General features: G+C 45.7%; 1 protein-coding gene across 7 annotated transcripts in view; it reads left to right on the plus strand.

The window, feature by feature from the left end:
- The window catches only part of LOC110501067 (cadherin EGF LAG seven-pass G-type receptor 1), a 112,949-nt gene extending 86,106 nt beyond the window's left edge, over window positions 1-26,843 (plus strand). For 2 of the 7 annotated variants that reach the window (XM_036957692.2, XM_036957695.2), the window contains 29 exons: window positions 1,003-1,166; window positions 1,271-1,396; window positions 5,911-6,077; window positions 6,220-6,405; window positions 6,489-6,602; window positions 6,792-6,966; window positions 7,272-7,413; window positions 8,532-8,652; window positions 8,876-9,059; window positions 9,924-10,025; window positions 10,933-11,027; window positions 12,644-12,853; window positions 13,567-13,750; window positions 13,971-14,120; window positions 15,725-15,911; window positions 16,515-16,682; window positions 16,774-16,900; window positions 17,079-17,279; window positions 19,533-19,707; window positions 20,561-20,673; window positions 21,026-21,105; window positions 21,386-21,512; window positions 21,874-21,999; window positions 22,151-22,287; window positions 23,616-23,722; window positions 23,898-24,062; window positions 24,348-24,632; window positions 24,840-25,149; window positions 25,650-26,843. In XM_036957692.2, coding sequence (XP_036813587.2) covers window positions 1,003-1,166; window positions 1,271-1,396; window positions 5,911-6,077; window positions 6,220-6,405; window positions 6,489-6,602; window positions 6,792-6,966; window positions 7,272-7,413; window positions 8,532-8,652; window positions 8,876-9,059; window positions 9,924-10,025; window positions 10,933-11,027; window positions 12,644-12,853; window positions 13,567-13,750; window positions 13,971-14,120; window positions 15,725-15,911; window positions 16,515-16,682; window positions 16,774-16,900; window positions 17,079-17,279; window positions 19,533-19,707; window positions 20,561-20,673; window positions 21,026-21,105; window positions 21,386-21,512; window positions 21,874-21,999; window positions 22,151-22,287; window positions 23,616-23,722; window positions 23,898-24,062; window positions 24,348-24,632; window positions 24,840-25,149; window positions 25,650-25,677 — 4,456 coding nt within the window. In that variant the 3' untranslated portion in view covers window positions 25,678-26,843. Of the gene's footprint in view, window positions 1-1,002; window positions 1,167-1,270; window positions 1,397-5,910; window positions 6,078-6,219; window positions 6,406-6,488; window positions 6,603-6,791; window positions 6,967-7,271; window positions 7,414-8,531; window positions 8,653-8,875; window positions 9,060-9,923; window positions 10,026-10,932; window positions 11,028-12,643; window positions 12,854-13,566; window positions 13,751-13,970; window positions 14,121-15,724; window positions 15,912-16,514; window positions 16,683-16,773; window positions 16,901-17,078; window positions 17,280-19,532; window positions 19,708-20,560; window positions 20,674-21,025; window positions 21,106-21,385; window positions 21,513-21,873; window positions 22,000-22,150; window positions 22,288-23,615; window positions 23,723-23,897; window positions 24,063-24,347; window positions 24,633-24,839; window positions 25,150-25,616 lie in introns of all 7 variants that reach the window. The other 5 variants (XM_090214314.1, XM_090214316.1, XM_036957694.2 and 2 more) reach the window with 3 other exon arrangements.
- The last annotated feature ends 528 nt before the right edge of the window (window positions 26,844-27,371 follow it).

Here is a 27,371-nt window from a genome sequence, read left to right on the forward strand (position 1 = left end):
CAATCGAGAATCTGTGGAAAGAACTGAAAACTGCTGTTCACAAATGCTCTCCATCCAACCTCACTGAGCTCGAGCTGTTTTGCAAGGAGGAATGGGAAAAAAATTCAGTCTCTCGATGTGCAAAACTGATAGAGACATACCCCAAGCGACTTACAGCTGTAATCGCAGCAAAAGGTGGCCTACAAAGTATTAACTTAAGGGGGCTGAATAATTTTGCACGCCCAATTTTTCAGTTTTTGATTTGTTAAAAAAGTTTGAAATATCCAATAAATGTCGTTCCACTTCATGATTTTGTCCCACTTGTTGTTGATTCTTCACAAAAAAATACAGTTTTATATCTTTATGTTTGAAGCCTGAAATGTGGCAAAAGGTTGCAAAGTTCAAGGGGGCCGAATACTTTCGCAAGGCACTGTATGTTTTACCTTATGCATTGGTGTCGCGTCACAATAGTTCACGTTAAACCCTGGGCGTTGGATGTTTTGTGAGTTTAGAGGCTTGTTTAGAGGCTTGTGTGTAAGCTAAGTGGCTGCTTTAGCCAGCGTCCTTGCTGCCTGCTAAGTCTTCTGGGCCGTTGGTGGTGTTACAGAAGGAGGAATGAATCAAGCCAGCTAGCTGGGTTACAGTGGCTTTGTCCTTTCAGTCAACAAGGCCTGTGACAAATAGCTTTTTGCAGGGTAACCATACTACTCACACCATCAGTACCCTGTAATCCCCTTTAGAAAACTTAAGAAACTTTGAGGAAGACTTTGGTGTCTGTCACCAGGCACTCTGTTGTGGAACGTTGGTCCTGTCATTGCATTCATTTGAAAGAAAGAGTTCAATATAGTGTGTGACTTTCGTTTTCACTTAGTCCATTACACATCAGTTGGCACTTTGTTGGTGCATCTTTAGCTCCTAATCCATTGGGGGCTGGGGCGCCATTTTGGATCCAGAACCATTAGAGGAACTCTAAGTGCCATTTTGTCTCCATTCTGACCCCGTTTCCTGTACTCTCCCCTGCAGATCATTGGATCTGACAGGACCGCTGCTGCTGGGTGGTGTTCCCAACCTGCCCGAGGACTTCCCTGTGAGGAACAGAGACTTTGTGGGCTGCATGAGGAACCTGAGCATCGACAGCAAACCCACCGACATGGCCAGCTTCATCGCTAACAACGGAACCACTGCAGGTAACAACCTTTGTCATCAGGTAACATATTTTTGTCATCTTTACTCAGGTTAGCTGTGTTGTTTGTTTACTGCTACTGATTGACATCTATCATGACCCATGTAGGTTGTCCTGCCAAGATCAATTTCTGTACTAAGGATTTGTGTCAGAACGAAGGAGTGTGTGTCAACAAGTGGAACACCTACAGCTGTGACTGTCCTCTGGGCTACGGGGGCAAGAACTGCGAACAAGGTGAGGGTCTGTGTGTGTGTGTGTGTAGCCGATGTGAAATGGCTAGCTAGTTAGCGGTGCACGCTAGTAGTGTTCAATCGGTGACGTCAGTTGCTCTGAGACCTAGAAGTAGTTGTTTCTCTTGCTGTGCCACGGCTTTTGTGGAGTGATCGGTAACATCGCTTTGTGGAGTGGCTGTTGTCAATGTGTTCAGACGGTCCCTGGTTCAAGCCCAGGTTGGGGCAAGGAGAGGGACAGAAGCAAAACTGTTACGTGTGTGTGTTTCAAGATGGCATAAGGACTGCAGCCGTGCATGTTACAATGAGGGTCCCTCATATTGAATATCTGGGTCGGCATCTGTATGTGTCAGTGTGAGCAGGACTTGTTTGTGTTACAGTTGATTGCATAAGGAAGTGAGGAAGGACACTGGAGTTAATGTGGCTTAGCTTCCTGTGAAGGAAGTGTCTTTTCAGATAGCGATCAAGAAGGGTGTGTGTGAGTGCGTGTGTGTGTGTGTGAAGGAAGTGTATCTGCGGATAGAGATCCAGCAGGAACCTGAGGTGACTGGTCATTACTGACTCATACACGTGCTATGCAGAAGCTAAATGTTAGTATAATAGTGAAACTTAGAGCATGGCCCAAAGAGCTGTTGTCTATTTCACTAATGAGACAAAGACCAACTCTGACTCACATATCAGTGCCAGGATCAAGGGACGTGGACACACACACGCGGACCCTGTGGTTGCCCCACTGTTGTTGAGCCAGAGTGTTTACATGGAACAGACCACAGCGCTCCTGTAGTGTGTATTTACAGTACCAATCATAGCAGTCTTATATACTCCCGTGCTGATGGACAGGTGTGGGAGTGTGATAGACAGATATATGATGTGTGGTTACACTGTTACAGCTTGCCCTGTTTTGATCCTGACTGTTCTGTTGCTCATATCCCCAACTAGGGATGGATGATGGGTGGGGTGTGGTGTGTGTGTGTCTAACAGGCCTAATGATAGCGCTTGTATGACAGTGATTTACTGGTTTTGTGGTCCGGAGCGGGGTACTGAAATGGTGTGTGTGTGTGTGTTCCTCTGAAAGGGTTAAACTAAGTGACTCACACTGTGCCTGTCCTGTCTCGCACACAGAGACATCTAAAGTCATCAAGGGAAGCTGTAGTGTGTGTGTGCGTGTGTGTGTGTCAGCATTATGTCAAAAGCAATTTCTTTATTTGGGAAACTATCCCAAGGCCAGGGCAATAGAACCAGAACACTTGCCAAAAATATTGTTATTTTGAATGCTCCTACACGAATATGAGTAATATTCCTACTGAGTTATAAAACAGTAAGAGGGTGGCTTTGATTTACCCTCTAGGGCCTGCTTCCAAACAATTATAAAACACACACACATTGATATTTGATCAAATATCTCCATCTAGTCTGGGTTGGAAGAGGTAGCTGTGTAGTGATGCCAGGCAGCAGATCGAGTATCTGTAGTTGGACTTAGGAACAGAAGTAACACGGATGGTTTGGCTGCTTCCCTACTTGTTGACAAGCTGTGTAGGAAGTAGAAACCATAGACGTTATATCATGGGTACGGACAGCACGGGAATCATAGAAATCATATCACTTTTAGAGCAGCAATGGACACCATAGGCATATCCGTGATACTGTAGAGGCAGGCGCAGGAAGAGAAATATGACGAGACAGTCGATAATTCAGGATTTCCCAGACGCATTCTGTGGGTTTGGACATAAACTCAGCCCCCCAAAAAACGTCCCTTTTCAGGACCCTGTCTTTCAGAGGTAATTCGTAAAAATCAAAATAACTTCACAGATCTTCATTGTAAAGGGTTTAAACACTGTTTCCCATGCTTGTTCAATGAACCATAAACAATTCATGAACATGCACCTGTGGAACGGTCGATAAGACACTAACAGCTTACAGACGATAGGCAAATAAGGTCACAGTTATGAAAACGTAGGACACTAAAGAGACCTTTCTACTGACTCTGAAAATCACCAAAATAAAGATGCCCAGGTTCCCTGCTCATCTGCGTGAACGTGCCTTAGGCATGCTGCAAGGAGGCATGAGGATTGCAGATGTGGCCAGGGCAATAAATTGCAATGTCCGTATTGAGAGATGCCTAAGACAACGCTACAGGGAGATACAACGGACAGCTGATCATCCTCACAGTGGCAGACCACATGTAACAGCACCTGCACAGGATCGGTACATTCCAACATCACACCTGCGGGACAGGTACAGGATGGCAACAACAACTGCCCGAGTTACACTACAATCCCTCCATCAGTGCTCAGACTGTCAGCAATATGCTGAGAGAAGCTGGACTGAGGGCTTGTAGGCCTGTTGTAAGGCAGGTCCTCACCAGACATCACTGGCAAAAACGTTGCCTATGGGCACAAACCCACCGTTGCTGGACCAGACAGGACTGGCAAAAAGTGCTCTTCACTGACGAGTCGCGGTTTGGGTGATGGTTGAATTTGTGTTTATCGTTGAAGGAATGAGCGTTACACCGATGCCTGTACTCTGGACCAGGATTGATTTGGAGGTGGAGGGTCCGGTGTGTCACAGCATCATCGGACTGAGCTTGTTGTCATTGCAGGAAATCTCAATGCTGTGCGTTACAGGGAAGACATCCTCCTCCCTCATGTGGTACCCTTCTTGCTGGCTCATCCTGACATGATCCTCCAGCATGACAATGCCACCAGCCATATTGCTCGTTCTCTGCATGATTTCCTGCAAGACAGGAATGTTAGTGTTCTGCCATGGCCAGTGAAGAGCCCGGATCTCAATCCCATTGAGCATGTCTGGGACCTGTTGGATCAGAGGGTGAGGGCTAGGGCCATTCCCCCCAGAAATGTCCGAAACTTGCAGGTACCTTGGTGGAAGAGTGGGGTAACATCTCACAGCAAGAACTGGCAAGAACTGGCATGCAGTCCATGAGGAGGAGATGCACTGCAGTACTTAATGCAGCTGGTGACCACACCACATACTGACTGTTACTTTTGATTTTGACCCCCCCCCCCCCCCCTTTGTTCAGGGACATTATTCCATTTCTGTTAGTCACATGTCTGGAACTTGTTCAGTTTATGTCTCAGTTGTTGAATATTGTTATGTTCAGGCAAATATTTACACATGTTAAGTTTGCTGAAAATAAACTCAGTTGACAGTGAGAGGAAAAAAGAGGGTTTCTTTTTTTTTGAGTTGATGATGTGGTTTAGTTGCACATCAATCTGTGAGTGTTTTTAGGTTAGTGTGAAGGTTTCGTGTGAGCTGGTGGTTTTCCTCTGCTCTCCACTCTCTTCTGAACTGTATCTCGAAGGAATCCAACTCCAGACTATCTCTGATGTTGTTCTTTATGCCTCATGTACATCTTTTGTCTCTTTCCAGGCACTGCAAATGAACAATGTATCGTGTGAAAAGAAAGTTGGAGAGACACAGATGGTTCAGGAGTTAGTCCCCATGCATCTTCTGAGAGTGTGTGTGTGTGTGTGTGTGTGTGTGTGTGTGTGTGTGTGTGTGTACTCTGTGCCTCAGTAGAAATATGTGCCCTGCGGAGAAGAGGGAGATCGAGAGAGCTTAGCGCTTCAGTTGTCTCATAGGGAACAGCCTAGTGCTATGCTGACAGACATACAACTGTTATACTGACTGACTGAATGGCTGACTGACTGACTACAGCATGTCTGTTTGGCTGCAGGGCTAGTGGGTGCTCTGGAGTGTGATGTGTTATACTGAATGACTGACTGACTGACTACAGCATGTCTGATGTGTTATACTGTGGGCATGTTTGTCAAAGAAGGATTAGTGTCCTGTATGGTACAAGGTTTTTGACAGTAATGATGTCTTATAGCTGAATTAGACATGGTGAGGTGGATTAGCTACTGTAATTATTCTCCCTGGAAGAATACAAAAATACAAGATGCAATCTGTAAGTCTGACATACTTAGCATTAATGATGGGGGGGGGGGGGGGGGGGGGGGGGGGATGAATACAGTTACATATCGAGATATTGTTTTTGACGATATTGTATCGATACTTTGACTCCAGGTAAAAATACAAATGTTTTTGTTTTGTTTGCTGGCTAGCCCTAGTCGCCAGTCGCCAAAACGCTGGTATTTCTCATCCTATAGCTTGTTCTCCATCTTCTTTTTAAACAGCGAGCTAAGACGCTTTCTGCACTTTTAGTTCCATGACTAATCAGAACTCATTTTCTCATGTTCTCTTGTGTCTCTCTGTAGCAGACATACAGTGAATAATATATTTGGAACATCAAATCGCAATAAAATCGCAGTATCGAATCGCAATAAAATCGCAGTATCGAATCGCAATACATATAGAAATTGAGAATCACAATACATATTGTATCGGCATCTAAGTATCATGATAATATCTTATCGTGAGGTCCCTGGCAATTCCCAGCCCTACTTAGCATGTGATGTGTATAACACGTGATTTGCCTTAATAGCAGTGATTATTGAATATATTATGTGATTCTGATTTTGTATTATTCTCCTCCTCTAGTGATGCCGTCCCCACAGCACTTTGACGGCCAGGCCCTGGTGTCGTGGAGTGACCTCGACGTCACCATCGCTGTGCCCTGGTACATGGGCCTGATGTTCCGGACGAGGCAAGGCACTGGCACACTGATGCAGGCTAACGCTGGAGACTTCTCTACTATCAATTTACTGGTGAGTTATTGTACACGCACAATAACAACAACAGCGCAAGAAGGTAAGTTGTGTTATATGGTTGACTGAAGTTCAGTAGACTACCTGTGTGTAGTAATTGTCTTTCTATCTCTCTCTCTTTCTCTCCCCACCCTCCCCTCAGATAAGTGATCAGTACGTGAGGTTTGAGGTGTTTCTGGGATCTGAGCGGGTAGCGGTGCTGGGCTTCCCTCAAGTCCGGGTGAACGATGGGGAGTGGCACCATGTCCTTGTGGAGCTGAAGAGCGTCAAAGATGGCAAGGACATCAAATACATGGCCCTGGTGTCACTGGACTACGGGCTGTACGAGGTACTGAGACATACACATACAGACACAGATACAAACACACACACAGCAAATCTTACACTCTGTGTGTGTCTGCATGTCTCCAGAGGTCTGTGGAGATAGGTAACGAGCTGCCAGGTCTGAGGCTGAGGGCTCTGTATCTGGGAGGATTACCAGGAGAGGGGAACCACGTCCACGATGGCTTCACCGGATGCATACAGGTACGTTTTAACAGTAAACGACGTCTGGATGACATTATTCTTCACAACATAAAGTTCTGTAGCCCTCTGTATGTATATACCTACCTGTCTTTATCTAATACCTAGGGGCTGTGGGCAGAGCATGCGAGGAGAGTGTGTACCTGCGATTCTCTGGGACCTAATGGAGAGGGCATGTTTTCTTTCCCACAGGGTGCGCGCATGGGTGAGACATCCACCAACGTGGTCAACGTGAACATGCTGCAGGGCTTTAAGATTCGCGTAGAGGACGGCTGTGACCTGGCTGACCCCTGTGACTCTAACATCTGCCCTGAGAACAGCCACTGCAGCGACGACTGGAGCACACACACCTGCGTCTGTGACCCAGGTAACACACACTCATGCGCTCGTAAGGGGGCGCACACACACACACACACTGTAGTAGACACACACACACCTGCGTCTGCGACCCAGGTTACACACATGCTGTCAGCACACACGGTGTACACACACACACCTGTGTCTGCATCTCGTCACACCATTCAAAAATGTTCACCATAGGAATGCTGTTTTGTAGTCTCCAGCTTTGACCGAGTTTTCATTCCATTAAATAACTGTGTATAGTTCTGCCATGTTGAAGACCTGCTGACCAGGTGTCTCTCTCTTCTCTCTGTGACTTGTGTCCTTTCCCAGGTTACTTTGGGAGGGAGTGCGTTGACGCGTGTCACCTCAACCCCTGCGAGCACGTGTCCACCTGCGTCCGCAAGCCTAGCTCCTCCCATGGCTACACCTGCGAGTGTGGACAGAACTACTACGGACAGTACTGCGAAAACAAGTAAGACCTGGCCGCTTTGTGCAAGTGCCTGTGTAAGTGTGTGCACGTGTGGGTATGTGTGTGTCCTGGTTTGGCTCCACAGTGCAGGGGAAACACACATTCACATGCCTCCAAAATCAACGCAACATCTGATTGTTTTCATGTTAGCCTAATCAACCTCTGCTCCCTTACCTTCCTCTCTGTCTTTCACAAATATGCGCCTCACCGTTCATCTGACTGGCAACAGGCTCTACTTTTACTGGCCTTAACTCAAAACAGTCCTTCTCCAGCACCTGCTGGTAATGAACCCTAGCTGTGGCTTTTCCCAGACCTGTGATCTGAGCTCTCTGGGGGATTTTTATTCTTCCAAAACTGGTCCCAGATCTGCCTTTGATCAGAGCAGGAATCTGGCGTGAGTGTCAGAGGCAGGAGCCAGAGGGTTAGATGAAACCACTGTGTGTTGTTCTAGACATTAACTGGGTCTTGTAACAAGTGTCTATGTGTGTGGTTGTGTATGGTTTAAATGCAAACGGGGTCTCTAGTGGGCGTTTGTGTGAGTGTATGTGTGTTTTTGGCCATATATATATAACAGTAAGCCAAGCCTCAGGCCAGCTTTGGCTATATTAGGTTCTGGCCATAACTGGCTCCTGTAGGACTGTAGTTATGTAACAGTAGCTAGCAACGTACTCCTGACTATTCCTCTGGGTGGTAGATTGCATGTCAATTCTTTACCCACTGACCTTTGACCCATATGTCACACATCATTTCCTGTCTAAGGCAGGCTGTGGGACCACCTCACGCTTCAGTGCTCCTCCATAGGTGTTTGGTCTCCACCTGCACTGATACTCTGCTACTGACTACCCTGCCCCTATCATAACCCACTATCTTACCCCTCCATCAGCTCAGAGACATGAAAGTGTTGGAGAAAGAGTGTTTGACTCACTGTGTTGTGTCTCTCTTCTAAGGGATAGAACATTTATGCTAGATTCATGTTGTTAAGTGATACCGTTATATAGCAGGTATGTGATGTAAGGATAAATGCAGTCTCCTTTTTTCTCGTACTTTTTTTCCTGCCATTTTATTTCCATTCATTATGTGCTGAAGGCAACTAAATGCGTTGTTATTGTGTGATGTGTCAGGGTTGAGAAGCCGTGTCCTCGGGGCTGGTGGGGGAACCCCATGTGTGGCCCTTGCAACTGTGACATCAGCAAAGGATTCAACCCTGACTGTAACAAGACCAGTGGAGAGTGTCGGTGCAAGGTAAGAAGATAATCACAGGTACTCTTCTCACAGGCTATGCCTTTTGAATCGAACTATCTTTCCTCTTGAAGCCCCCCAATTGTAAACTATGACAAACCTAGTAGGAATTGGCCACAACTCACCAATAGGTTCCAAATCAACCAACCATTCTTAAACAATGGGCTGGTAGATAATACTGCATGTTGTAGGCTTAGTAAACTAACCGTATCTTCTCTCTCCCCAGGATAACTACTACCGGCCCAAGGATGAGGACACCTGTTACCCCTGTGAGTGCTTCCCTCTAGGGGCCCACTCCCGTACCTGTGACACACACACCGGACAGTGCCCCTGTAAGGCCGGGGTCATTGGGCAACAGTGTAACCGCTGTGACAACCCCTTCGCCGAGGTCACCGCCACCGGTTGCGAAGGTATGTGGAAGGAAATGATGCACGTGCAAATGTTTGTTACTCCTAAATGTGACCTTGAGAGCCTGTGAGGGCATTCTGTCTTTTTGAATACTTTGACAAGTATTCCCTTCCTTGATGTAATAATTGATCTCACTCAATTTGGATTCATGTAAGCAAGGATTCCTCTTATCCAGACATGTCAGATCAGTTATAACGCCAAGGACTGGAGGAAGGAAGGATTCATCTTCAGAGTATTTGAACAGAACCTCTGCCTCCCTATAGTCTGGTTCAAGGCCTTCCCTCTTTTAGATCCCACTCTAGCTTCAGTAAAGAACCACAGTCCCCATACCGTATCTGTCACCTAAGTGCTTCAACCCAACCTTGTGGCTTACTCTATAAAAGGTCTTCAAAGAGTTACAATCATGGTCACTTCTTAGGATATAAGCACTTGGGTGTGTATACAGTACAGCACATGATCAGACTGCATTACTTAGAAAGCCATAACAACGCGCGTACAAGTCTTAACCAGGTTTTGTTTAGGATTAGGCTACAAAATTAGAAATCAGGTGAATAATTTATTAACATTGTGTAACCACTCTGTAGGATTATTGATATAATTCCTGGCCTGTTTGGCTGTTCTGAAAGACTCGTAAGAGTCGTTAGCAGTCGTGTTTCTTGGGCGTGTTAGATATGTGAAATACAGCCCAAGGCAGCCCTTGACGCTCAAGGCAGAAGTTGTTCCTAACCATCTAGGATCAGATTACACAAGCCTCACTACCAACCAGAACCATTAGGGGATCTCAACACATCTGACCCTGTGTCAGTGGTTAGGGATTATAGGGACCACTTCTAACCATGTGCCATCTGTCTCCTCTCATCTCTCAGTGGTGTACGAGGGCTGTCCCAAGGCCTTCGATCAAGGGATCTGGTGGCCTAAGACCAAGTTTGGCCGTCCTGCAGCCATGAACTGTCCCAAAGGATCTATCGGTGAGTTCCTCTGCACTCAACACAGCTCTTAGCATAGCAGGTACAGTCACAATAATAGAAAGCCCAATTCATACGGATATCAAATGCTTCAAAGGATTTTATTCATAATAAAGATTGTATGGGTGGAGAATGGAGGTTATGTACTGTGGAGTCCCTTAGTTCAAGGCCTTCTGCTGTCCCTAACACCTCTCTATTGTCGAGGGAACTCATTAACGCAGCACACTAACGAGGCCATCTCATTGGTCTATCAGGGCCTTTTGAGATTTGTCTTTGTCCAATGGTGTTAAAGAAACTCTGTCTCTGGAGGGCAGTAGCCGGAGACAGAGACAAACACAAGGTATTGTGTAGAAGACTTGGCAACGTCTGCTTGGAGACACATTCATAATACTGCAGAACCGTGTGTGTGTGTGTGTGTGTGTTCCGCGCGTGCGCACGCTTGGGTTAGGTCTCCTGCTCCACATAGAGCCTAAGCAGTAGAGACAATATGGGCAGGGCCAAGACGTAACATCACTGACCTGCTCCCATTAAACCACATTAACCTCCCTAGTTACCCCCTTAGTTACTCTTGTCACCACGGAAACCCGTTGTTGCCCCGCAGGACTCTCTTGGGCTGTTTTAATTGGGTGACTCGCCTTGGCTCACATCAACCAACTGTCAGTTCTAACCGTAAAGTCTTTTCTCTGTTTAATGATTGTTTGGAATTAATGGTAATGATGTTGGCATTTAGATTGTGCTTTTAACTAATTTATTATATGAAGTAACTCCCCATTTTCACCCATGTGTAGAGAGCCACCTGGTGCTAGGAAGAGGCCGGTTGAACTCTTTCACACGCCAATATTCCTTTTTGTTTTTTCTATTCTTACTGTGACTATAGCTATCAATGAACTTGTTTCTTTTCGAACTGTAGGAACTGCTATCCGCCACTGCAATGATGAAAAGGGCTGGCTGCCTCCTGAACTCTTCAACTGTACCACAGTCTCCTTCTCCCAGCTCATGAAGATGGTGGGTGTGCTCCTCTTATCCAGTCCAAGTTCACTCAGAGACCTATTTTAACTACAGATCTGCATATGCAGAGCTCTTTCTTAACTTGCAAATCTCCCACTGAAAGATTATACACAATTTGGAGTCACTTATGCGAATCTGGAGTTCAGTGGTGAAAGTAAGCTGGTACGCATCCCAGCAAAATAAATTGTGGAGGTACGCCATATTGGTCAAAAGTCAGGCTATCAGAAGTAATACCCTTATTTAACATTACTGAATGTCAGCCACATGGAAAATGTGCAAATTGCTCCAAATTGCATTGTGGTTCAACGAGAGCACTTGCATTTTTGCCAAAGCGGAGATGAATGGTCAAGACGTGCGAGGACAAGGCACAAATTAGTGACTGAGACCGAGCAGTGCAGATGGGTGGCTGAGATCAAAGCACGCGTTAATAACAGTGGACATCCATTCGGGCTACAAGTGTAGGCCTAATGACAATGGCAGAATGTCAGTACATTACAAGTGGGTGTTTTATAACAGATGTCTCTTTCCATTCATCAAATTGTGGGTCCACAGTGCACTGTTGGGGTTTGGATGCTGGAATTATTTTGTGAGTGGATGAACGTGCGTGGGTAGCCTACAGGTGTGTATTCTTTACATGATCGTTTGACAATCAGATGAAAACATCATGACTGGTTGTGTTTATGCCACATTAAAAGGCAGCCAGGCATATCGTAATATTTAAAAATACAATCGTGGAAAGCCTGTTTGGAAAGCAAATGGCTATTGCTGTACAGAGATGACAATGAAAATACTCCAATCTGTCTTTTAGTTATCAAAATGCTCATCTTAATTGAGCGAACAGTAGCCTATCTTATTGGCACTAGCGGAGAACATCGGCCACGTCTCCGGTGAGTGTGCATATTCACTGTCTTTATCATTGCGCCAATGCCACTTTTGTTGGTTTTTGGACAATCCTTTCCTCCTCCAGGTTAGATGGACGTCATGTTGCATTTGCATAGGTCGATTGTATGGATCCGACAACGTTGTTTTTATCGAGCTGTTTGTCAATGGCAGCAAAGTAGGCTACCCTGTCATTTTTGTCGTATTAAAACAGTTTCTGTTAACGTCTCCAGTCTTATGAAGTGTAGTACAATTGCATGCTATGTTTTTATAAAAGGCCAACAAGAAATACATGTGATAGGCCTATAGCTTGTAGCCGAGGCCTACTCTACGCCGCAAACGTGCTGCGCTGAACAGTCTTTTTTTTTTGCAACCAGTGATTGAGTTATATTATAAACTTAAATTATGACTATCCGATCTAATCATCACATTAGGAAAAGTAGGTCGTCTTACATAAGTCTGCAAATACGAGGATGCATGGAATATTTTATGACAAAAGTGCATGTGACAAATCTTGACTTGGCCTAGGCTACTAGGCCCACAGAGATCATGTATGAAACGAATACGTGCGTGTGCTTGGGTGTCGCGTATCGGTAAGAAATTCAATCTACTTTCACCCCTGGTTAGGATTCATCTATTAGTACCAACCTACCACAGACAGTCCATATAGTTGTACCTGTCTCCAGTATCTGTCTGTATTCTTGACCTCCTTCTCTTCCCCTCCGTCCCTCCAGAATGAGGAGATGCATCGTAACGAGTCCCGGATGGATGGCGAGCGCTCCAAAGCGATCGTACGCCTGCTCCACAACGCCACCAACCACACGGACAGTTACTACGGCAACGATGTGAAGACAGCGTTTCAGCTGCTGACCAGGGTCCTCCAGTACGAGAGTCAGCAGACAGGCTTCGATCTCACCGCCACGAGGGACGCAGAGTTCAACGAGGTCAGAGTTTGTTGTTTTTGGTATCTTTGAAAACAACATTGAAAGTATGCTGATTGCAAACAGTCTAATTGCAATGTTGTTGTTTTTTTTTACAAAGATTAGTTTTTGTATGCACAGTATTTCTCAGTATTGCGCTAGTTGTCTGTTGTGTCAGACAGCAGGGCATTAGGTGCATTACCAGTGCATTATTCAGGAGTAGCCTACTGGGTGGGCTCAGTTACACTGGGAAGACTGGAGGAATACTGCCCTCCACTGGCTCTCTCCCAGTTCCAATGACAGGGGAAGCTGATCTGGCCAATGTGAACACAGGTTGGATTTTATATAGATGACTCATGTCCTGGAGGCAGCTCTGCAGAGTGGTTACTAGCTGGCACAGCCACAAAGTTCTATAATGAGATTTTAAACATAACATTTACCACACTGCTGACCCTAATGCCTAACCCTAACCTTAAATTAAGCCGTTTTTTTAACGATATAGACAATTTTGACTTTGCAGCTGGCCTATCTAGCGGAAACTGCTCAGTTCTCGTTGCGGGGAAAGATTCATGACAATAAACGTCAACCTGCAATACGAACACTAATCTACAAAAATCTGAGCCATTTTATATCTCCACATTTTATTATGGCATTTCTCTTTAGGTTGTGAGTTTGAGCTGTGGCCATATTCAAAGCGACTTACTGTCAGACCGTCCTGCTATTGTTAAACCCTTCAGAACCTGGTGAGAGCGGGCAGTGCCATCCTAGACCCTGGCACCAGAGACCACTGGGAGCAGATCCAGCGCTCTGAGGGGGGAACCGCCCACCTGCTGCGCCACTTTGAGGATTACACCAACACCCTGGCACGGAACATGAGGAAGACCTACCTCATACCATTCACCATCGTCACTGACAATATGAGTGAGTGAAGACACATTTACAGACCAATGAAGAGAGGATTTCAGAGAGTCTAGGAGCAGATTCCTAACTCCCTAACACAGAATTTGAACAAATCGTCCATTGATAATTCGGCTCTGGGTAAACTGCAGTCAAGTTTTACTTCCATTCAGTGCAATTGTAAAATGTCACCTTTATTTGATAATGAGCTGGTCTTGATGTGTAGTTCTTTCTCTCTCCTTAGTCATTGTCGTTGATTACCTGGACACGTCTGTCCCTGGGCAGGCCTCATTCCCTCGCTTCCATGAGATCCAGGAGTACTACCCCAAAGACCTCACGTCCTCTGTCCATTTCCCACAGTTCAACACTAGGCCCCAGGAGGTCCCCAACAAAGGTACAGTCGTCTGCTCACACTACCGCTGGATATGGAGTACTGCACAAACTCGTACAAACTCGTTTGGGCTGTAATCCATCACAACCTTTCGGATTTGTGGGTGACCTACCAATTTAACAGATCCAGTGCCTGTAGTCAAGCTTGATATCATGTGTGTGTGTGTGTGTGTATGTATGATTTTATGTGTGTGTGTATGTATGATATCATGTGTGTGTGTATGTATGATATGTGTGTGTGTGTGTATGTATGATATCATGTGTGTGTGTGTATGTATGATATCATGTGTGTGTGTGTATGTATGATATCATGTGTGTGTGTGTGTGTGTGTGTGTGTGTGTGTGTATGATAGCATGTGTGTGTGTGTGTGTGTATGTATGATATCATGTGTGTGTGTGTGTGTGTGTGTGTGTGTGTGTGTGTGTGTGTGTGTATGATATCATGTGTGTATGTATAATATCATGTGTGTATGTATGATATCATGTGTGTGTATGATATCATGTGTGTATGATATCATGTCTGTGTGTATGTATGATATCATGTGTGTGTGTGTATGTATGATATCATGTGTGTGTGTGTGTGTGTGTGTGTATGATATCATGTGTGTGTGTGTGTGTGTGTGTGTGTGTGTGTGTATGTATGATATCATGTGTGTGTGTGTATATGATATCATGTGTATGATATCATGTGTGTGTGTGTGTGTGTATGTATGATATCGTGTGTGTGTGTGTGTGTATGATATCATGTGTGTGTATGATATCATGTGTGTATGATATCATGTCTGTATGTATGATATCGTGTGTGTGTGTGTGTGTGTGTGTGTGTGTGTGTGTATGATATCATGTGTGTATGTATGATATCATGTGTGTGCGTGTATGATATCATGTGTGTATGATATCATGTGTGTATGTATGATATCATGTGTGTATGATATCATGTGTGTGTGTGTGTGTGCCTCGTCACAGTCCCCGGTGTTCCGTTTTTTTATCTGTATTTTTACTGCTTGCATGAGTTACTCGATGTGGAATAGAGTTCCATGTAGTCATGGCTCTATGTGGTACTGTGCCTCCCATAGTCTGTTCTGGGGATTGTGAAGAAACCTCTTGTGGCGTGTCTTGTGGGGTATGCATGGGTGTCTGAGCTGTGTGCTAGTAGTTTAAACAGACAGCGCGGTGCATTCAACATGTCATCACTACTTGTTTTTGTAAGAAGTGTTGACGTCAATCTCTCCTCTACTTTGAGCCTCTTTACAGAATTCAAAATGACAATGCTTGTCTTTCATAATTTGGTCAGCTATACATGGATGTGTAGGTTCAGAAATAGTTGTTGGCATGTCATGCCTACATTTGCTAATCATACCAATGGAAAAAACATTAAAGTAGTTGGCAATATTAGTGGGTTTTGTGATGAATGAGCCAGCTGATTCAGTGAATGATGGAGCCGAGTTTGCCTTTTTGCCCAAAATTTAATTTAAGGTGCTCCAAAGCTTTTTACTATTATTCTTTATATAATTTATCTTTGTTTTAATGCATCAGTGGGTCCCAATCTACTATGTAGCAAGGACTTTAATAGGTGTTCCAACTCTCTCTCTTACTCTCACTCTCTAGTAGTCGAACCCAGCCCCAGCGCCGAGCCCTCTAAGACCGACGCCCCTGAAGAGTATCACACCCTATCCAATAAGAGACGCCGCCATGTCGAGCCCGCCGTCCCCCTGCCTGTTGCCGTGGTGATAGTGTTCAGGTCGTTGGGTCAGCTCCTCCCTGAGAGATACGACCCGGACCGTAGGAGCCTCAGGTGACCAGCACTTTACTACATTTTACCACACTTTACTTCAATCTTTCATAAAATCTGACATAACCAGACACTGCCTTTATCAATTTCTATGTAGCTAATCTAGCCATCATAATAAAGACATAACGTATGTCATAAGTTACTCACGCGTGGCAACAGATATGACAACTGCGTTGGCACAAACCATTGTTTACTTTAGGTGCGATTATTGCCCTGGCATACTGTGGGTGTTTGTCTCACATATCATTGCCATGCTGTCTGAATCTTTCACTGTATACATTTAGACCACTCAAAACTCTATACATGACTAAAACACATCATTACAAATGAAACATACACGTGTAAGGCGGAGTTAAATGTGGAACAGTTTGGTTGGTATGTCATAATATTTAGCGCTGTGTGTGTATATGATAGCTGCTACACTGGTACTAGAAGGGCTCGTAAAGCACTATTTGGCCGGTCGCCAAGTGGCCACAAACAGCTGAGAATGTATATTTTGGGAACTCCCTAAAAGGAGTGTCTGTGGTCATATGTGCGTAAACAGTACTTCAAAAGTTATCAAAATGAGGGTGCCCGTTCATATGTATGTGTTGTGTGTGTGAGCAGGCTGCCCAACCGTCCAGTGATCAACACCCCCATAGTGAGCACGTTGGTGTACAGTGAGGGTTCGCCCCTCCCCTCTCCCCTTGACCCCCCCATCACACTGGAGTACACACTACTGGAGACAGAGGAGAGGACCAAACCTGTGTGTGTGTTCTGGAATCACTCCATCGCGTGAGTACTACATACGCACACACACACGCACACACACACTCTTTACATGGTATTTATTCTCTTTCCTCTGTGTGTGTGTGTGTGTGTGTAGGATTGGTGGCACGGGAGGCTGGTCGTCTAAGGGATGTGAGCTGCTGAACAGGAACAACACACACATCAGCTGTCAGTGTGACCACATGAGCAGCTTCGCTGTGCTCATGGACATCTCCAAGAGAGAGGTAGGCTCATAGAGATACACTGTACATAACTCTAAATATTGTTGTCATTATATTGCTATGGGCAGGGTGGGTAGTTAATGTCCTCTCACTCTTTGCTGCTATCGAGTTTGATTATGATCTTTATTTGAGCTAGTTCTATAACAATGTAATACACGTCTCTCCCTTCCCCTCTCCCCAGCATGGTGACGTGTTACCCCTAAAAATTGTGACCTACACCACGGTGTCAGCCTCCCTGGTAGCCCTGCTCCTCACCTTCATCCTGCTGGCTCTACTCAGGAAGCTACGCTCTAACCTCCACAGCATCCACAGGAACCTGGTGGCCGCACTCTTCTTCTCCGAGCTCGTCTTCCTCATCGGCATCAACCAGACTGACAACCCGGTGAGAAACAATTAACCTATGACCCCTGACCTCTTACTCTGACTTCTACGACCCTAGCCCCGATGAATCGACCAGGCTGACAACCTGGTGAGGTAAACGGAACTAAGGAAGCCTAATTGTGACCTCTAATCTCTGACCGATCAACCAGACTGAAACCCCAGTGACTGAAAACTAAGGAACCCTGACCTCTAAACTCCTGAAAATGACATTGACCATGCTTTAGCAGGGATGGTTTGGAATGTTTAGTATTTGTGACTATCTAGATATGATTCTTAAGCTTAAGTGCCCCTGTTCTCTCTGCTTAGAGCACAGGTGTGCTTTCCATTGTATTCACAGTTACATTTAATTATTTTATTATCACTTCTGTGAATTATGTGGATTATGGAGTCGCCGCATTTTGTTTACAAATTGAAGGGATCACCTGGGATAACACCCCAGGAATACAGCCCTGCAGCCATTTTCTCCCTGGCGTTATGGGAATTCATAGTTGTTGTTGGGCTGAGAAAAGAGTCAAGCTCTACAACATCACTATGGAAAGTCTTAGTGTCTGTCTGCCTGCACGCGTTTCTCTTTTTGTCCAAAATCATGTTGCAATGTTTAAAAAACACACTCACAACCCACGTTCATTATATGCACACACAAACACACCTCCCCAGTCCCTCCACATACACACCTCCCCAGTCCCCCCACATACACACCTCCCCAGTCCCCCCACATACACACTCCTCTCCAACAATTACAGTATTTGTCCTATTCCTGTAGTGAGGTGGATTTTCAGGTAGGATAAGGGATAAAGCAGGGATTTCTGTTTCAGGTTCACTCCAGTTAGCGGTTTCTGGTAAGTAGCTGATATTTGTTTGCCTGTAGCCATTCAGGTACTGGTGCTGACAGGAGCTTAGAGGGATCGGTCCTACCTGAGAGTTTGTCTTTGTCTGCTCGATTTTTTTGTTGTTGTTTGGATTATACATCTGATGCTTCACTAATAGTGTTCGAGCTAAGGAATTTACTGTACTGGATGGGACTAACCATTTTTTTGTTGTCTAAAAATAGATTTTCTATTTAAGGCACTCTGAGATGCCGATACTGTGTATTCACATAGCATGTGATTCCTTTAACTTGTAAGTGCAGTATAAAGGTTTGCCTATAAGCAAGTAATCTAATAGTGTATTTTGACATATATGCAATTTACTCTGAAATGCGCACACACACACACACACACACACACACACACAGACACACTAATAGGCCTGATGTCCCTCCGGGCCTGTGATAATAGAGACATGCTGTTACTGGTGCCTGACTGTTTGAGCCTCAGGGCAGTAGACCCTGTCACAGACAGACATACAGGTCTGAGTCTGTCTCCATAGACTGTTACTGTTCAAATTCAAATCAACTTCTTTGATATCATGAGCTTTACAGAAACCCAGCCTAAAAACCTCAAAGAGCAAGCAATGCAGAGGCAAAAGCACAATGGCTAGGCAAAACTCCCTAGAAGGCAGGAACCTACAAAGAAACCTAGAGAGGAACCAGGCTCCGAATGCTGGCCATTCCTCTTCTGGTTGTGCTGTTGCAGCAGTAGTAACGATTGACACTTACTCACTGACTCACCCTCTTGTTTTTCTGAAGTTAGAAGCCTAGCCGTGTGTGTTTGTGTTTGTGTGTCAGTGCGCTGGAATGCTGTCACCAGTCACAGCCCTGAGCCGTCTTCTGTTAGATTGATGACCCTCAGCTCCGTGATCTAGCTCTAGTCCTCTCCCTCCTCTACCTGCTGGGGGATTCCCAAGAACACTGCATTCTTCCTAGAACAAGGCATGGGGGGAGATAAAGAAAAGTAGAGCGAGATGGAGGCAGGGAGAGAGAGAGAGACCCACTCAGGGCTAGACAGAGTGTACAAAACATTGTGAGCACCTGCTCTTTCCATGACATAGACTGACCAGGTGAAAGCTATGATCCCTTTATTGATGTCACTCGTTAAATCCACTTCAAATCAGTGTAGATCAAGAGGCGGAAACAGGTTAAAGAAGGACTTTTAATCCTTGAGACAATTGAGACATGGATGGTGTATGTGTGCCGTTCAGAGAGCGAATGGGCAAGACGAAGCTTTATTAAGGTGGTGTTCTTGATGCTTTTGTACCCTCAGTGTAGTGTGGCCAGTGCTGAAGAATGTAACCTGGATTAGTGGTTCTCAATGTGATTGAAATGGATGTCCCTGGAGACCTCTGACCTTGTCCCTCCACGACTCTCTGTCTGTAGTTTGTGTGTACGGTGATCGCCATCCTGCTCCACTACTTCTACATGTGTACGTTTGCCTGGATGTTTGTGGAGGGCCTCCACATCTACCGCATGCTGACGGAGGTCCGGAACATCAACCACGGTCACATGAGGTTCTACTACGCCATGGGCTGGGGCATACCTGCAATCATCACAGGTGAGGACACACACACACACACACACACACACTTACTTAAACTCAGTCACCCCAATCCCAGGTAAACAAACCTAGTCACATCTATGAGTCAGAAGCCATCTTGTCTGTATTCTGGCGTACTTGTTGATCCCTGTGGGAAACCTGGAGGAGAGAGAGGGAGAAAGAGAGAGAGCAAGAGCAGTAGGAAAAGCCAGATAATGTGAGGGAAAGCGCCGAGAGAGAGAGAGGGAGAGACATCCTGAAGTCTCTGTCCAGTAGTAGTCTCCAGTGCTATATGTCTCCTCCTGTACTGAAGACTTCCTCTAGTTGATTAGACCGGTGTCTGCTGATGCCAGTCGGCCCATAATGCTATATCACCTTCCACCCTGGCACACGCACAAAGCCTGGGGAGAGAATAAGACGCTAACCCAGCCCAGCTCTTCTCTTCTCTCGTGGATAATACCGGTAGATCTGCTTACACCGTTGTGCACTAGAGTGAGGTGTTTTATGAAGCCTCTGTGTGTATCTATGGATTTGAATGAAGGAAGAAAGCCTGTACACAGTATACACTGTTCCCACGTGGTTTGCTTGACCTGCAACTTCATTTGTGGACGAACCATGCACAAGCGTTCTAGACTTTTCTCTGCTATTCTCTTCTCCCGTCAATAATAGCCCAATTCATCTACTTGCATAGTTTATTTTGTGGAGGTTTCTAATAGATGCCTCTGATTTATTTTTCTCTGCATTTGAATGAAGAAAGAATTCCTGCACAGTGCAAATTTATTATTGGCCCAGTACAGGTGATGCTCGTACTTTACAGTAGGCCTGTAGCTAACACAGTGTTGATGTGTTTCTCTGGTTCTCCCCTCCTCAGGTCTGGCAGTGGGTCTTGACCCTCAGGGCTATGGGAACCCAGACTTCTGCTGGCTCTCTGTCCACGACACCCTCATCTGGAGCTTCGCAGGACCCATCTCTGTAGTCGTCCTGGTGAGTGCCTGAGATAAATGGTGCCTTTTTTAAACATGTAATAGTGATAGATTTTTACTTACTGGTTTTTACTTTACTTACACGGTTCTTTTCAATGTCACATTCTTCTTTTTATTTCTTTGCTCTTTCTTCTCTCCTTGCCCCTTCTGTTTCTTTTTGTTCTTCCTTTGCTCTCTCTCTCTCTCTCTCTCTCTCTCTCTCTCTCTCTCTCTCTCATTCCTTAGTGAATGCCATGCCTGAGCCCTCTCTCCCCCATTGATTTGCAGTTTAAGGTCTTGAGTGTATCTGTTGACTGTAAGTGGATTACCCTGTTGTCTGCCATGGTACTAATGCTTGTCTCTATCTCTCTCAGGTCAACATTGTCATCTTTGTACTGGCAGCTAAGGCATCTTGTGGACGCAGGCAGAGGTCCTTCGAGAAGTCTGGAGCCATGTAATTATTTTTACACACGCAGGCACACACCCTTGAGATTAAGAACATCAAAGGCCATTCTCTACATTCCATTGTTAAGCTACACCTATGTTACATTAACCATCTATTAGTAGGACTTATGTGTGTGTCTCCTATGTTACATTAACCATCTATTAGTAGGACTTACGTGTGTGTCTGTGGATGCGCGACTGTGTGGGTGTGCATCCATGCGTGTATGTATGAGTGTGTGTGTGTGTGTGTGTGTGTGTTATAATCCAAGTTTCTCCCTCTACCTACATAGTCCTGCTCTGAGGACAGCCTTCCTCCTCCTATTGCTCATCAGCGCCACCTGGCTGTTGGGCCTCATGGCAGTCAACAGTGATGTCATGACCTTCCACTACCTGTTCGCCATCTTCAGTTGTCTGCAGGTGAGGGGTCAGGGACAGGGCTCAGGGTTAAAGGTCACGGGTCAGGCTGTACGACTCTAGAGGTTAAAACTCTCAGCCTTACTGTACACCAGCCGTTACAAAATCCATTCTCTTCATTAGGCCAGGGCCTACATCCATAAAGCTTGTCAGAGTAGGCATACTTATCTTCGATCAGTTTTGCCTTTTAGATCGTAATGAATAAGATTATATCGCCGGGGGGAGACCTGGTCCTAGATCAGCACTCGTACTCCGAGACAATTTACGAATGCAGGCCCTGGCCTAATATCAGTGAAGAGAATGGATTTTTGAAAAAGGCTTTCACTGACCCTCTCTCTCTCTGTCTCTCTCTGTCTCCTTATAGGGCATCTTCATCTTCTTCTTCCATGTAATCTTTAATAAAGAAGTGAGGAAGAATCTGAAGAATGTCTTTACTGGGAAGAAGGCTTTACCGGATGAGTCCAGCACTACCAGAGCATCTCTACTGACTGTGAGTATACACATGGATAAACCCACACAAGGGGATGAACAGATGTCTTTACTGTCTGGTACTGACTGGGTTCTTTCTCCACACCCCCCTCCCCCTCTCCTCCTCTCTCCCTCCCTCCTTCCAACCAATCCCCCCTCGTCCCTCCCTCCAGCGGTCTCTGAACTGTAACAACACGTACACTGAGGACGGTCCTCTGTACAGGTCAGCCATTGGGGAGTCCACTGTTTCTCTGGAGAGTGCCGTCAGGTCAGCCAAAAGCCACAGCAGCTACCTCGCTTACACACTCAGGTAACATGGTGGCTGCCGCATGGCTATGGCAATGGCATAACTGTCTGTCCTGTCTCAGTCTGGATCTCTCTTTTTTTCTCTGTTACTCTTTTGATCTCTGAGCCATATCTCTCTCTCCACACTAACCCCAGTTACAGCCTCCACAGCATCTCTGAGCCCTCTCTCTCTCTCTCTCCACACTAACCCCAGCTACAGCCTCCACAGCGTCTCTGAGCCCTCTCTCTCTCTCTCTCTCTCTCTCTCCACACTAACCCCAGTTACAGCCTCCACAGCATCTCTGAGCCCTCTCTCTCTCTCCACACTAACCCCAGCTACAGCCTCCACAGCATCTCTGAGCCATCTCTCTCTATCTATCTCTGTTTTTTCGTGACTGTTTTTCTACCTTTCTACAAATATTATTTCACACGCATGCAGGCAAAGCATGGCTCAGCTTAACACAGCAGTGTGTCAACGACAAGCACACATACACACACACTTACACAGGTCAACTAGGGCTAGGCCCAGTGGGTGGGGAGTGTCTGGCTGGAGGAGGGAGGTATATACAGTACCTGGTAGAATATTTCAGACACACACAGCTGGCAGTTCGGCTTGTCGGGGCTGGAGCCTAGATAAGTCTTAGATCAGAAAGCATCAGACAGGTTAGCTACAATACAGTATTGCTGTCGGCCCTCTGGCTAATGTCTCAAAAGGTATTACTCTTACAATATGTTCAGGGAAAAAGAGACAAAATGGGGGGGATCCACTTCATCCATTGCCCAGGTGAAGTTAGTCATCATGGCCTCCCGAGTGGCGCAGCGGGCATCGTAATGCTAGAGGTGTTACTATAGACCCGGGTTCGATCCCAGGCTGTGTTGCAGCCAGCCGCAACCGGGAAACCCATGAGGCAGTGCACTATTGGCCCAGCGCCGTCCTAGTTAGAGGAGGGTTTGGCCGGCCGGGATTCCCTTGTCCCATCAGGCTCTAGCGACTCCTTGTGGCGGGCCGGACTTCAGTTGCCAGTTGTACGGTGTTTCCTCCGACACATTGGTGCGGCTGGCTTTCGGTTTCAGCGAGCAGTGTGGCTTGGCAGGGTCGTGTTTCGTAGGACCGTTGGCTCTCGACCATCGCCTCTCCGGAGTCCGTACGGGAGTTGCAACGATGGGACAAGACTGTAACTACCAATCGGATATCACCGGAAAAAGGGGTGAAAAGTCAAAAAATAAAATAAAAAAATAAGAAAAGGAAGTTCGTTATCAGTTCTTCCGCTGCTCTACAGTAAGTCCAAAGGCTCCAATGTGATTCCATCTAGACGTGTAACTAACCTCAGTTTGGCCTGCTCTCTGATGTAGGGGTGACTCTGGTCAGAAGCCCAGTGTGTCGTCGGCCACAGCGAAAGCAGGACACACTGACCTGGACGGATCTCTGTTCCACAGGAACGGCACGAAAGGAGGAGACGGTAAGCTGCATCATGATCCGATTCAAACTCCCATCAAGCTGTCCTTTTTCATGAAAGGGTTGATGGAGATGGGGTGCAGTCCTCACAGCAGTGAGCTGTGTGTGCATAATGTGTTCATGTGTTGCTCTTTCTCTCTTTTTGTCTTTTGGTCTGCCTCTTTCTCTCTCTCTCTCAGACTCGGACTCGGATAGTGAGTTGTCTGTAGATGAGCACAGCTCGTCCTATGCCTCGTCTCACTCTTCCGACAGCGAAGATGATGACATGGACATCAAGCCCAAGTGGAACAACGAGAGACAGCCTCTACACAGCACACCTAAAGGGACCAGCATTGCAACCAAAGGTAGCCATCCATTTCCAATCCAAAACACCCCTCAACGGTACCTATCAAAACATCCATGGTCTCGCTGCTCAGAAAGCACTGTAGCTTTTTATTGATTCTTAATGACTCACTGATAACGGTACATACGTCTGAGAATACATTATAACTGGATTATAGTGCATTATACCTGCAGACTTTACCATAAGTAAAGTGTTATCGACATATTTAGTATTGTACTGTGGTATGGTAGTACTACCTACAACCACAGTACTGATTGGCTCATATTTCTTCTTCCTCTGACCCTAGTGGAAGCAGTGTCCAATCACGTGAAGCCTTACTGGCCCAAAGAGGCGACAACAGCCAGTGACAGCGAGGATCCTGGGGGTGCAGAACGGCTGAGGGTGGAGACCAAGGTGAACGTGGAGCTGCACCAGGAGAACAAACTCAACCATGTAGGAGAGAGAGGAGAGACACCGCAGGACAGGGAGACCCCCACTAGGGAGAATGGACCTCCCAGTCTACCCTCCAATGGACCCTCCAATGGACCTCCAAGCCTACCCAACAGCACCCATCAACCGGAGCCGAAGAAGGGTGAGATATGTAGACATTCCTCATTTTGTTTATTTGGTTTGTTGGTTTGGTTTGTTTGTTTGTTTGTGTTTGTTTGTTTGTTCATTCAATCATTCATCCAAGCATACAATATATTGGCCCTGTAACTGGGTCTTTATCCATTTGTGAAAGTTTTTTTTATTACACCTTAAACAAATCTAAAGTGACTCTGTATTCTTCTTCCTTCAGGCATCCTGAAGAACAAGATCACGTACCCTCCTCCCTTGACCGACAAGAACATGAAGAACCGACTGAGAGAGAAGCTGAGTGACTACAACCCTCCCACCATCTCTTCCTCCATCCCTCCACCCATCATCCCTCCGTCCAAGACCCCCTCTGTGGCCTCCAACGACGGGGTACACCCCGTATCTGTGGGCAAGAGCAACAGTGTAGTCATCAAGCCGCCGATTGCCCCACGGCCACAATTACCACAGAACGGGGGCGTGGCTATGAGCATGAAGGCGATAACGACCAACGGAGGCAACGAATCAGACTCAGAGTGGGTAGTCGCGTGATGATGTCATAGTGTAATTGTTGTGTGTGGTGTTTTTCAATAGGGCAGAGAATGCAGCGCAACTCAGCATGAAGTGATGTATGAATCCTTTTAGCCTAAATAGTGAATGAGTGGATTTTTTTAAATGTCAGATTGCATCTGAATGGTATTTCATTATAGACACGTTAATGACATGCATCTGTTGATCATGGAGTCTATTGATGCTGACTTGCATGTGTTAGGTGAAGTTATCACATAAGGAGGACATATGTCGCTGTTGCACATGTCTATGTGTACTGTATGAATGAAAGTTCCCATCCCACATATGAATGTTGCACGTGGTTGTTTAGTGGTTAGCCTGCATCCCCTACCTCCACACATCTAACCCAGCATGTCTCCCCTCCCTCTATCCTTCCCTCCCCTCCCTCTATCCTTCCCTCCCTCCCTCCATTCCTTTTTCTCTTCCGGAACAGCGGCAGTAATGAAACTTCAATCTGACCCTGCAGGAAAACCAGAGTCTCTCTGCCCTTATGAGAGGAGAAAAGATGATCTCTCACTGAAGGGGAGGAGGAGGAGGAGAAAGGACAAGAGGAGAAAGGACAATGAAAGGAAAAGAGAGGAGAAAACAAGAGAGCAATGGCGAAAAGAGAGGCGAGAAAGGGATAGGTATAATTAAAAAGAGAGAAGGTATCACACCCATGTGCAACGGAGAGGTGACCTCTCATCCTTCACCTCTCACCCTCTTAATCTCGTAAGGAGAGCAGTATTACTGCAGAGCCACGCCTGCCGGACTAAAGTAAAGGCAAGAAAAGGGAATGTATGTGTCAGACTAAACCAAGTAAAGGATGGGGTCCTACTTACTGGACTAATGGAACCTCTTGTGCCAAACCACATTTTTGAAATCCTTGAAGACTCCACCCCCCCAGAATGAGTGACTCACATTGGTCGATCAGAGACTCTTAAGAGCCTCAGGACTGATACAGATATGGATGTATGACCACTGCGTGCCGGTACAGTCAGAGGTAATCCAGAGAAAGACTTCTAAGACTACAAATCCTATGGGAGAAACTCAGGAGAAACTCAAGAGACTTACCAAGTGCCCTGTTCCTCCAAGCGAATCATAGAAAGAGGAGCATAGCCTTTCACCCAATGCTTTTAGAGTGTAATTAATATGTAGATATTTCAACAACAAAAAATTCTATATTTTGTATTTGAACTGTGTCATCATGGATGAGACAAAACGACATATTTGTAAATTGAAAAGAAAATGCTTTTGTAAACACAATTGTAGAAATCCTTTCTCATTGTGGAGAAATCACACTCTGTTATAGGACATGCTCTTCTGTGGCTCAGACTAGCAAACCTGTGCCTTATCATTGTGCAAACCATACCCATCATGCCCCCCCCCCCCCCCCCAAAAAAAATGTAACACAGGTCAACAGCACACACCCATTATTCTGCTTACCAAAGTAGATCAAGAACCACTGCAGTACATATACGGTATGGAGTCTCTAATGTCAAGCTAACCACTACACAAGTAATGCCTATCATGTGATCGGCACTGTACAAAATGTCTTCTTTTTTTTGTATGATCAAAGACACTGGAATCGTTTTGTAACACGTATATTTATTTTTATGGTTTCAAGACACTGGAAAAATTGATTGTAACTGTAAAATTAAAGATGACACGTTGAATTTTTTTTATGCCTTGTCCGAATTCTGACATCCCACCCACACGTTATGAAAAGTTGATATAATACCCTTAAGGAGGGAGATAAAACTGAAATGAGCTGTGAACGAGGTAAGGGAGGAAAGAAAAGAGATGTACTTTGAATGGTATTTTTCCTTAAAAGGTAGTGTAGCTATGTCTTAAATGACTCCCTGTATATCCTTACACTGGCCAAGGAATGTAATGTCTCTTTACACTCCTTGAGACTGTCCTGTGCTGTGCCAGGCACAACTGGGAGTTTGTGTGTGTGTCTGGCTGGCTGATGGACTGTCTGACTTGCCTGCTGTGGGGTCCAAAGTCCAGACAGTGACTGAGGTCCAGGGCTAATCCTTTATGAAACAATGGTGCCTACCGGTCCTGCTGTCTGTCTGCCTGTCTGTCTGTCTGTTCCAGTGTGGTTCCAGGGTAGCGTATGTTCACATACCAGAATAGTCACACATGAAACAGAACAGTTAACCCCAGACATCACACACACCCTACAGAACATGCTCACTGTACC

This window comes from Oncorhynchus mykiss, chromosome 21 (genome assembly GCF_057628025.1).
Source record: "Oncorhynchus mykiss isolate SJ-2025 chromosome 21, ASM5762802v1, whole genome shotgun sequence".
Classification (NCBI taxonomy): Eukaryota; Metazoa; Chordata; class Actinopteri; order Salmoniformes; family Salmonidae; genus Oncorhynchus; species Oncorhynchus mykiss.